At 46.4% G+C, this 12,060-nt stretch overlaps 1 protein-coding gene across 1 annotated transcript in view; it reads right to left on the reverse strand.

The window, feature by feature from the left end:
- Positions 1 to 1,598: 1,598 nt before the first annotated feature.
- The window catches only part of MYL3 (myosin light chain 3), a 31,070-nt gene continuing 20,608 nt past the window's right edge, over positions 1,599 to 12,060 (reverse strand). The window contains exons 6-7 of the mRNA XM_035129918.3: positions 11,572 to 11,607; positions 1,599 to 1,908 (exon numbers count right to left, since the gene is read on the reverse strand). Coding sequence (XP_034985809.1) covers positions 11,579 to 11,607 — 29 coding nt within the window. The 3' untranslated portion in view covers positions 1,599 to 1,908; positions 11,572 to 11,578. The remainder of the gene's footprint in view (positions 1,909 to 11,571; positions 11,608 to 12,060) is intronic.

Consider the following 12,060-nt stretch of genomic DNA (forward strand, 5'->3'; position numbering starts at 1 on the left):
CGCAGACGGTTCTGGAATCAGCATATTTTTACATGAGTAGAATGTGTCCTTTTATTTAAAATGGGTTATTTGTGGGGCATAGGAATTCGTTCTTTTTTTCTTCCCCCCCCAAAATATAGTCCGGCCCCCCACAAGGTCTGAGGGACAGTGGACCGGCCCATGGCTGAAAAAGGTCGCTAACCCCTGCCCCAAATGTTGATCTTTGAATTTTAATTTGCAATGTAAAACTTAATTTAAAAAAAGATGTGACAAAAACTTTGAGTAGCAGTCAGGGTATAAATATTCCTAAGAAAGTAAGCAAGCAAATAAATACCGGTAAATAAATGACGATGCAAATATTTATTATCCAGGTACCAGGCAGCAAAACTGGACAACTGTTAGTCATCAAGAGCCAGATAGCTAGACGGAGGGGACTTTTCTCCTTCTGTTCCCAGGTTGCCAGACGGACAGGGATAAAGTGTGAATGTGCTTGTTTGATGTCTCTTCTTCTTTACCCGCAGAAAGTGTGAGGTTCGATCCTTGTTGGCATCTCCCGGTGGGTCTCTGGAACCCCTGGGCTGAAGCCCAGGAGAGCCACTGTTTTTGCTCAGTGGGGACAACGCTGACCTAGGTGGAGCAATGGCGCGACTCAGTATAAAAGCAGAGTCCTCTGCTCTTTCTGGAAAGCTTCGTTTGGCTTTGTGCCGAACCACAAAGCTGTGTAGTCTGGGACTCTCCCCCACGATCTTTGGGGTTTCTTCCTGCTAACATTTGAGGCTGCAGCCGGTTCAAGAGGGTGGCATGCCTAGGCATAAGCTGGCACCCCCCAAGGACCCCCAGAGTCTCAGCACACCTGAGCTAAAGAGAGGCACAGATGGATGTCCAGGCCTCTGAGTTTCCCCAGATTCTGAAACCGGCACTTTATAAGGCATATACCAGGCAAAGGGCCTTCTCGGTGGTGGCGCCCGCCCTGTGGAACACCCTCCCATCAGATGTCAAGGACATAAACAACTATCTGACTTTTAGAAGACGTCTGAAGGCAGCCCTGATTAGGGAAGTTTTTAATGCTTGATGTTTCATTCTGTTTTTCATCTGTTGGGAGCCGCCAGAGTGGCTGGGGAAAGCCAGCCAGATGGACGGGGTACAAATAAATTATTATTATTATTATTATTATTATTATTATTATTATACATCCCAATAACCAGTTTGGCTAACTTCTCTGGAACATGAGGTAGCTTCGCTAGATATAGCCATTTTAGCACAGCTACATACAAGAGCCAAAGATTAATGCTTTTGCGTGTGTCAGTAAGAGAGGCCTAATAGTGGTTAGTTGCCAGGACTATTTCTAATAGTAGTAAATTACTATTGTGTTACTACTAGAGGTAAATTACTATTGTGTTACTACTAGCAGTAAATTACTGTTGTGTTACTACTAGTAGTAAATTACTATTGTGTTACTACTAGTAGTAAATTACTATTGTGTTACTACTACTACTACTAGTAGTAGTAGTAGAGGACTACAATTTCAAGCTAATTGAGTGCCAACACTGCTCTCTGCCTAGAACACTGAGTCTCAGCATCCCAGCTCAGGGGTCTGGTGTCTTTATTACAGGAAAAAGACAGGCAGAGGATGGAGTTGCTCCAAAGAATTAAGGGGATAGAGAGAAACCAGTGGAAGTGGGTCTGTGGAGAGGGCTGGGCTTATTCAGGAGAAGGAAGCGGAGGTGGCTGTTCCAAGCAGAGGGAACGACATGGCGAAAGGTGTGAGGTGGCCAGACAGAGTGAAAAAGAGCCCATCCCAGAGGGACAGAGACAAACACAAGACAGTTGATGGGATCTGAGCATCGATTCTGACGAGTAGAAATACTAATTCCATTCCACGGGTTTGGTTGAAATCCAATCTCGGTATCCAGTTCCAGTGGACGTAGCCTAAAAACAATTTTGGAAACAAAGTTTTATTCATTGGTTGGTTGATAGATTGATAGATCAATGAATAGATAGATGATAGATAGATAGATAGATAGATAGATAGATAGATAGATAGATAGATAGATAGATAAAACAGTAAGTTTGGCATAATGACTAGGGTGTTGGACTACAACCTGGGAGATGAGAGTTGAAATCCCAACTCATTTATGAAGCTCACTGGGTGGCCGTAGGCCAATTGCTGCCTCTCAGTCCAACCTACAGTACCTGACAGAGTTGCTGTGAGGATAAAATGGCAATGGGGAGAAGTCTGTTTGCCACCTTGAGCTCCTTGAAGAAAAGGTGGAATATACTACTACGACTACTACTACTACATCTTGGGCCCCGGGTGGCGCTGTGGTTAATCCACTGAGCCTAGGGCTTGCCGATCAGAAGGTCGCCGGTTCGAATCCTTGTGATGGGGTGAGCTCCCGTTGCTTGGTCCCAGCTCCTGCCAACCTAGCAGTTCGAAAGCAGGTCAAAATGCAAGTAGATAAATAGGAACCGCTACAGCGGGAAGGTAAACGGCGTTTCCATGTGCTGCTCTGGTTTGCCAGAAGCGGCTTTGTCATGCTGGCCACATGACCTGGAAGCTATACGCCGGCTCCCTCGGCCAATAATGTCAGATGAGCGCACAACCCCAGAGTCGGTCACGACTGGACCTAATGGTCAGGGGTCCCTTTACCTTTACCTTACTACTACTACATAGATGCTGGATAGCTAGCTGCCTAGGTAGATATAGACGTACAGTATTTGTTCAGTGTTAACATCTGATTCACACTTCCCAAACCAAAAAACAATGCAAAATTGTCCTTCCTTTAAAAAATAAAATAAAATGAATCACGCAGCACAGTTCTTCCAGCCAAAAAATAAATACATGTGTGCACAAAACTGCAAATATTAGTGAAAAATAAAAAAAGTGCAAGATTGCATGCAGGAATGTGAATACTGGGCAAAATTATTTACAATAATTCCCAAATAATAATAATAATAATAATAATAATAATAATAATAATAATAATAATAATATATTTGTACCCCGCCCATCTGGCTGGGTCTCCCCAGCCACTCTGGGCAGCTTCCAACAAAGATTAAAAATACATTAAAATGTTAGACATTAAAAACTTCCCTAAACAGGGCTGCCTTCAGATGTCTTCTAAAAGTCAGATAGTTGTTTATTTCCTTGACATCTGATGGGAGGGCGTTCTACAGGGCGGGCGCCACCACCGAGAAGGCCCTCTGCCTGGTTCTCTGTATCCTCTCTTCTCACAGGGAGGGAGCTGCCAGAAGGCCCTCGGAGCTGGACTTCAGTATCTGGGCTGAATGATGGAGGTGGAGACGCTCCTTCAGGTATACTGGACCAAGGCCGTTTAGGGCTTTCAAGGCCAGCACCAACACTTTGAATTGTGCTTGAAAACATACTGGGAGCCAATGAAGATCTTTCAGGACCAGTGTTATATGGTCTTGGTGACCGCTCCCAGTCACCAGTCTAGCTGCCGCATTCTGGATTAATTGTAGTTTCTGGGTCACCTTCAAAGGTAGCCCCACATAGAGCGCATTGCAGTAGTCCAAGCAAGAGATAACCAGAGCATGCACCACTCTGGCGAGACAGTCTGCAGGCAGGTAGGGTCTCAGCCTGCGTACCAGATGGAGCGGGTAACAGCTGTCCTGGACACAGAAATGACTTGCACCTCCATGGACAGCTGTGAGTCCAAAATGACTCCCAGGCTGCACAGTTGCCTCATTCAGGACCAGGGAGTCCTCCCCACCAGCCCGCCCCCTGTCCCCCAAGAACAGTACTTCTGTCTTGTCAGGATTCAACCTCAATCCTGTAAGGAAAACGTGCCGGCCTATGGCTTTTCCTGCAATCCATTTGGAAATGAAGATTTGCAAATTCTGTGGAAATGCAGCCCGCTGAAGGATGGGGTAGAAAAGGTTCTGCCAAAATTGACAGATCTGTCCTTTTCTATAGTAGTGTGCCATTAATTGTTTCTGCTTTGAATTTTATCGTGTTATTATCTTCCTTTGTGGGTCATGCAAACAGCTCTTCTGAATAATGCTTTTTATAGCATAGGTCTGTAGCCTTGATGGCAGAAAGTGAGGAGGAATTAAAGAACCTTTTAATGAGGGTGAAAGAGGAGAGCGCAAAATATGGTCTGAAGCTCAACATCAAAAAAACCAAGATCAGGGCCACTGGTCCCATCACCTCCTGGCATATGGAAGGGGAAGAAATGGAGGCAGTGAGATATTTTATTTTCTTGGGCTCCTTGATCACTGCAGATGGTGACAGCAGTCACGAAATTAAAAGAAGCCTGCTTCTTGGGAGAAAAGCAATGACAAACCTAGACAACATCTTAAAAAGCAGAGACATCACCTTGCCGACAAAGGTCCGTATAGTTGTTGTTGTTTAGTCGTTTAGTCGTGTCCAACTCTTCGTGACCCCATGGACCATAGCACGCCAGGCATAGTTAAAGCTATGGTTTTCCCAGTAGTGATGTATGGAAGTGAGAGCTGGACCATGAAGAAGGCTGATCGCTGAAGAATTGATGCTTTTGAATTATGGTGCTGGAGGAGACTCTTGAGAGTCCTGTGGACTGCAAGAAGATCAAACCTATCCATTCTGAAGGAAATCAGCCCTGAGTGCTCACTGGAAGGACAGATTGTGAAGCTGAGCCTCCAATACTTTGGCCACCTCATGAGAAGAGAAGACTCCCTGGGAAGGACCCTGATGTTGGGAAAGATGGAGGGCACAAGGAGAAGGGGACGACAGAGGACGAGATGGTTGGACAGTGTTCTCGAAGCCACCAACATGAGTCTGACCAAACTGCGGGAGGCAGTGGAAGACAGGAGTGCCTGGCGTGCTCTGGTCCATGGGGTCACGAAGAGTCGGACATGACTAAACAACTAAACAACAACAAATAGCATAGGTCAGGGGATGCTAGGGATGAATTTATGGAACCAAGGGGGCAGTGCCCCCCCTCCAAAAAGGTTTGGGCACTTTAAGAGCTGACTCAGAATGAATTGCTACTGTAAAGATCCCAATACTGTACATCTCCATGAGGGAGAGAGAGAGGGAGAGATAAGGGAAATGGCTGGCAATGGGAGTCGTAGGCTACAACTTCGCTGCATTGCTCAAGGCAAGAAGTCGCAGAAGACGGAATCTGGGAAAAGTGCCTATATAGGAGCTGTAAGTTATCTGACGAGAACGGGCTGCGAGCCAGGCGAGTACTTGACCCCCGGGGGTCAAAAAAAATAAGCTGCGGGCGGATGTAACAAATTGCTCCAGATTATCAAGATTTTGCAGCCTGTGCAAGAAAGGGAGCCAGCAAAGGAGGCTGCTCTGTGTGTGGGCTGAAAATTAAACAACAGCAACATCCCCGTTGGGAAAGGTATCGGAAGAGACGGAGAGTGACTCACGGGCTCTGGGCTAGGGAAGGAGCAAAGGTTTCCACGTGGTGGGTTTTGCTGCTCCCTGGCAAGTTGTGCGCTTGGATGGCTTTAGACAGGCCTACCAGCAACTCCCCTTCATGGATCAATGCCTTGTCGTGGCAAAGGGGCTTGAATAACTCAGTGAAGCTATGAGCTATGTCATGCAGGGCCAATCCCAAACCGGAATTAAGATTGGCGGAAGAAATATCAACAACCTCAGGTATGCAGATGACGCAACCTTGATGGCAGAAAGTGAGAAGGAATTAAAGAACCTTTTAATGAGGGTGAAAGAGGAGAGCGCAAAATATGGTCTGAAGCTCAACATCAAAAAAACCAAGATCATGGCCACTGGTCCCATCACCTCCTGACAAATAGAAGGGGAAGAAACGGAGGCAGTGAGAGATTTTACTTTCTTGGGCTCCTTGATCACTGCAGATGGTGACAGCAGTCACGAAATTAAAAGACGCCTGCTTCTTGGGAGAAAAGCAATGACAAACCTAGACAGCATCTTAAAAAGCAGAGACATCCCCTTGCCTACAAAGGTCCGTATAGTTAAAGCTATGGTTTTCCCAGTAGTGATGCATGGAAGTGAGAGCTGGACCACAAAGAAGGCTGATCGCCGAAGAATGGATGCTTTTGAATTATGGTGCTGGAGGAGACTCTTGAGAGTCGCATAGACTGCAAGAAGATCAAACCTATCCATTCTGAAGGAAATCAGCCCTGAGTGCTCACTGGAAGGACAGATCCTGAAGCTGAGGCTCCAATACTTTGGCCACATCATGAGAAGAGAAGACTCCCTGGAAAAGACCCTGATGTTGGGAAAGATTGAGGGCACTAGGAGAAGGGGACGACAGAGGACGAGATGGTTGGACAGTGTTCTCGAAGCTACGAACATGAGTTTGACCAAACTGCGGGAGACAGTGCAAGACAGGAGTGCCTGGCGTGCTCTGGTCCATGGGGTCATGAAGAGTCGGACATGACTAAATGACTAAACAACAACAACAACATCTCTCTCGGTAAAAGCTGCTGGGACTGGCAATCTGTTTTCTTTATGCCCTGCTTGTGAGCTTCCCCAAAGCAACAATTTTTTTAAAAAATAATAGTAATTGAGGAACAGTCCACATCAGGAAGTCCCCCATATTTTCCTTAATACAGTGTACCTTGGTTCCCAAACGCCAAAAGCCCGGAAGTAAGTTTTTCGGTTTTCAAACATTTTTCAGAAGCCGAATGTCCAATGCAGCTGTCGGCTATTGTTTCTGGGGCGCCTGCACCAACCAGAAGCCCCACCTTAGTTTTTGAACATTTCGACAATCAAACGGACATCCGGAATGGATTAAGTTCAAGAACCAAGGTACCATTGTATTTGGCACTTTTGGTTTTTGCTATTTATTTTGTGTTTTTATTTTTGAGGCTATTTTGGTTGATTTGGTTTTGTGACCGTGTGGAACCCAGTCCAACTACTGATTGATTGATTGATTGATTGATTGTGTGACTACGGAAATGGATAAAAAGCCCCCATCCAAACAATGACTATCATCAGTGCAGCTAAGAAAATAATAATAATTTTAATTTTTATCATCTACAATCCTTTCTTATTTATTTTATAGTAAATTGCTGTTTTAGGGGTTGCTTTTTAAAAGCCTGGAACGGATTAATCTGTTTTGCATTACTTTCTATGGGAAAGCACGCCTTGGTTTTGAAACGGACTTCCAGAACGGATTACGTTTGAGAACCAAGGTGAGTGTGGGTGACTCAACTCACAAGGAGAGATGGACTGTAAAGATCCCAGGAGAGGGGACAGGGATCCAGCAGGTTCCTTCACAAATTACTTGCTGTGGAGTCCATATATTAGAGATGGACAGAGTAGCCAATTCTGTCCTGTTTCATTTCACTGGAATGCAATTGCAGATCTGTTCCTTTTCGTGCAGATTATGTGAACTTTTTTTGAAATATGTGCGTACGCAAAAGTGGATGGAAACTACACATTTCTGAAAATGTAAAATAAGAATTCTCTGGTGCTTTTCAACTCTTTCATCTAGAAAACATACCCTTTCCATTAGATTTGAACATAAAATATATATTTTCTGAGTTCATCTTTCGCAGACTACCGACTGCTTCATTAAATCCCATGCTGCTTCAGAAAATCCAGAGAAGTGTGCCATCTCACAGGGACGTGCGCAAGTTTGGGATCCTCAGATCTGGTTGGGTCCACTGTGGAAAGTAGACCAAACAATTTTTTCTGGTCTCTATCCAAAAGGAAGATCTGAGTAACACAGCAATTTGCTGTGATGAAAGGAAAAGAAGGAACGACGAGGGACTCCAACATTTTTGTTTCCTTTCTGCTCCTTATTTTCCCAGCCTTAGGTTCAGTCCAAATTTCCACATCAGTTTCTGATATTATCATTTTTTTAAAAGCCCTTTTGAGTAATTTTCAATTCAGCACCATGCAACATTTTTCTCCTTATATACACATTATTATATTCCATTTTGCCCATTTTGTCCAAAGTACACATCTGGCCAGCAAATCGCCCCAAGTGGCGGTGCATTTTTGTATATTCTTCTGCATGCTTTACCCTAGCATAGAATTTTTTTTGTAGGTGTTCCTTAGCCAGAGAAGTATATTGCAAAATTCAGGGAAGTGCGTTTTGTTTTTTTAAGGTTATGGTTCGTGTATTGTTTTCAATGAGGTAGGTGTGCCTTCAGGTGTGAACTGAACCAAATCCCCCCCAAAAAAACATCCATCCCAGGGAAGGTGAGGGGTTGAGATGGGGAAGCATCAACGGTGTCTCTGAAAATTTTTACACATCGCTTGGGAAGACAGGCGAACTAATACCAGTATACTGGAAGAAGCAAAGATCACCAGTGTGGAAGCAATGATTCTTCAACATCAACTTTGTTGGGCTGGTCATGTTGTGCGGATGCCTGATGATCGTCTTCCAAAGCAACTACTCTATTCCCAACTTAAAAATGGAAAGCGTAATGCTAAAGGTAAAGGGGCCCCTGACCATCAGGTCCAGTCGTGTCCGACTCTGGGGTTGCGGCGCTCATCTCGCTCTATAGGCCGAGGGAGCCGGCGTTTGTCCGCAGACAGCTTCCGGGTCATGTGGCCAGCATGACAAAGCTGCTTCTGGCGAACCAGAGCAGCGCACGGAAACGCCATTTACCTTCCCGCCAGAGCGGTCCCTATTTATCTACTTGCACTTTTGATGTGCTTTCGAACTGCTAGGTTGGCAGGAGCTAGGACCGAGCAACGGGAGCTCACCCCGTTGCAGGGATTCGAACCGCCGACCTTCTGATCAGCAAGCCCTAGACTCTGTGGTTTAACCCACAGAGCCACCTGGGTCCCTAAGGTCCCTAAGCAACTAGTCTATTCCCAACTTAAAAATGGAAAGCGTAATGCTGGCAGTCAACAAAAGAGGTTTAAAGACTGTCTCAAGGCAAATCTTTAAAAATGTAGTATAAACACCGACAGCTGGGAAACCCTGGCCTGGGAGCGCTCCAGGTGGAGAACAGCCTTGACCAAAGGTGTCATGGGCTTTGAAGACACTCGATCTCAGGACACAAGGGAGAAACATGCTAAGAGGAAGGCACGCTTGGCAAATCCACACTGTGATCAACTCCCGCCTGGAAACCAATGTCCTCACTGTGGAAGGAAGTGTGGATCCAGAATTGGCCTCCACAGTCACTTACGGATCCATTGTTAAAACCGTGTTTATGAAAGAAGAAGAAGAAGAAGAAGAAGAAGAAGAAGAAGAAGAAGAAGAAGAAGAAGAAGAAGAAGAAGAAGAAGAAGAAGAAGAAGAAGAAGAAGAAGCAGAAGAAGAAGCAGAAGAAGAAGAAGAAGAAGAAGAAGAAGAAGAAGAAGAAGAAGAAGAAGAAGAAGAAGAAGAAGAAGAAGAAGAAGAAGGGCAGAGACAGAGGGAATGGCATGCATATGTTGAGAAGTAGGAGGAGAGCTGGAAGGTATGGTTCAGTCGTAATCATCAAGACTGACATGAAAACATCAGAAGAGACTGCTGGATCAGGCCAATGGCCGAGATAGCCCAGCATCCTGTTCTCACAGGGGCCAACTTGTGGAAAACCAGCAAGCAGGATCCAAGCACAAGAGCCCTCTCCCCACCTTGTGGTTTCCAGAAACTGATATTCAGAAAGATTTCCTGGCTCCGTGAAAGCTCAGCATAGCCATCCCGGCTACAAGCCATCGGTAGCCCTCTCCTCCTCCACGAATTTGCCCAATCCTCTTTTAAAGCCATCCACATTGGTGGCCGTTCCTGACTCCTGCAGGAGTTCCATAGCTTAACTCTGTGGTACGTATAAGGCCATTTTTTATCTGTCCCAAATGGAGAGAGGGAGGGAAATTGTTCTCTGTCCTCTTTCTCCTCGCCATCCACTCGAACTCAGCATCCTGAGTTTATCTTCTCCTCTTGTTTGCTCTCTCCCTGGGGTTTTGCTGACCGGATGAAAGCCCATGTTTTAAAGGGCTTTGGCCCCACAAGCTGGGATAATTTCAGATCTCCCTAAGCAAACAAGATCAGGAGGCAACGACAGATAAATAAACCAGAGCAGCAGGAAAACAGGAACTGATAGGACAGAGTTTGGATTGTTTTCTAATTTATCTAAGACACACAGAGTATTTTTCCCCACAAAATTGTGGTTGCATCCTAGGTCATTCCCCTCCCCCCAGCCTAAAAGATATCAGCAGAGGTTCTTAGTAATCAGATGTTTCTGTTGTTGTTCTCTGTGTGTTTTTCTTCCAGGAAGATACTGTCCTCAGTGACTGCGGAAGAGATGATTGGCGCTCCTTTGCAATGGCAAAATCGGCTGCGTTATACATTTAAAGCTCTATGATACCACCTTAAACAGCTCTGGTTTGCCCCAAAGAATCCTGGGAGCGAGGGCCGTCTTAAGCCCATCCAGCGCCCTGGCGCTAAGGTCCCTCCAGCGCCCCCCTCCAGAGCCCCTCCAAGGACCCGGGAGTGCCAAGCGGACCGCGGCAGCAGCGGGAGGCCACCTCTGAGGACTCCGTGCTGCGTCCTTCTCATTTCCCCAGCGCTGGGTTCTGCTCAGTCAAGCTTCGCCACCAGCATGCGCACCGCGGGACCAGCAAGAGCTGCTTGGGTGCTGTGCGCGCGCTGGTGGCGAAGCTCGACTGAGCGGAACCCAGCGCTGGGGAAACGAGAAGGAGGCGCAGCGTGGAGTCCTCAGAGAAGGAGAGAGACACGGCGCAGCCTCTCATCTTGTGGAGCGCAGACCTGGCCAGATCGCCGGAACCCTGCGCTCACTTGGCGCCCTTCCAGCGCCCTCCAGCGCCCGGCGCCGTGGTTCTCCGCGCCACTAGCCTCTATGGCTAGGACGGGCCTGCTGGGAGCTGTAGTTTGTTCTGGGTGGTCAGAGTTGTTGGGAGGTCCCTATTCTCTGCCCAAAGCCGCAATCCCCAGAGTTCCCTAAGGAAGAGGGATTGATAGTTAAACCACTCTGAGAACGGCAGCTCTTTGAGGGGTAAAGGGTAATCTAGTCCAACCCCCTGCAATGCAGGAATCACAGCTCAATAATCCATGACAGATGGCCATCCAACCTCCGTTGAAAAATCTCCAAGGAAGGAGACTCCACCACCTTCTGAGGAAATCTGTTCTGCTGTTGGGCAGTTCTTGCCGTCAAGAAGTTCCTCCTAATGTGCACTCGAAACCCAAACCACTTGATTCTTGTCAATTGAAAAAAATGGTTTGGGTCCTACCCTCTGGAGCAGCAGAAAACAAGCTTGCTCCATCTTCCATGGACAGCCCTTCCAGATATTGGAAGATGGCCATCATATCTCCTCTTCTCCAAGCTATACATACCCATCTCCCTCAACTGTTCCTCAAAAGTTTTGGTTTGCAGACCCTTGATCATCTTGGCTTTCTTCCGCTGCACCCATTCCAGCTTGTCGAATAAAGCCCTTCAATTTGGATAATCAGCAAGCCCTTCACTGAAATTATCTAATAATGGAAAGCTATATAAATATAGTCCCATTCATCCCAAAACCAACCCATTTGTGAATAACTGTCATTCTCCAGATGTTCTAGATGCAAGCCAACTCCCCTCAGTCCACAACATCTGGAGAATCAGTTTCTTCACCTTTTTGCTGTATATGCATCAATCTGGGTCGGTGGGTGGGGTGGGGTTTTGAAAACAAAAGAATGATGACCTTGGTTGGCTTACCTGACATTCAACTTGCCATGATATGCTTCACAAACGCTGGGGGAAAAAAAACAGAAGAGAGCCATTGGTATCTCAGAGGCAGTGTGGTGTAATGGTTAGAGTGTTGGGCTAGAGCTTGGGATACGAGGGTCTGAATCCTAACTCAGTCATGAATCTCACTGGGTGTCAGAGACCAGGCTGAGGACTACTGCTCTGACGAGGAATGGAGGGAGCCTCCCCCTCCTGCTGCTCCTGACCAGGATCCTAAAGTTGCCCAGGAACAGTGGAGCAGTAAAGATATGGAGCAGTGGTTTGCAGAGGGGCATAGTTCTGAAGGCAAAAGTTGAGACTGTGGAATGTGATACATAAGTAGCAGTCAAGTGCAACATTCCTTGTTTTCCTAGAGTGGACATGCAGGGGAATGTTTGGTCCAGCCAGTCGAAAACTTCCTGTTTCCTCCTGGCTGGGACATACTTCCTTTGCATGTGACTAGAGGTGGGCGTGACCTTA

Source organism: Zootoca vivipara, chromosome 11 (genome assembly GCF_965207765.1).
Source record: "Zootoca vivipara chromosome 11, rZooViv2.hap1.1, whole genome shotgun sequence".
In the NCBI taxonomy this organism is placed as follows: Eukaryota; Metazoa; Chordata; class Lepidosauria; order Squamata; family Lacertidae; genus Zootoca; species Zootoca vivipara.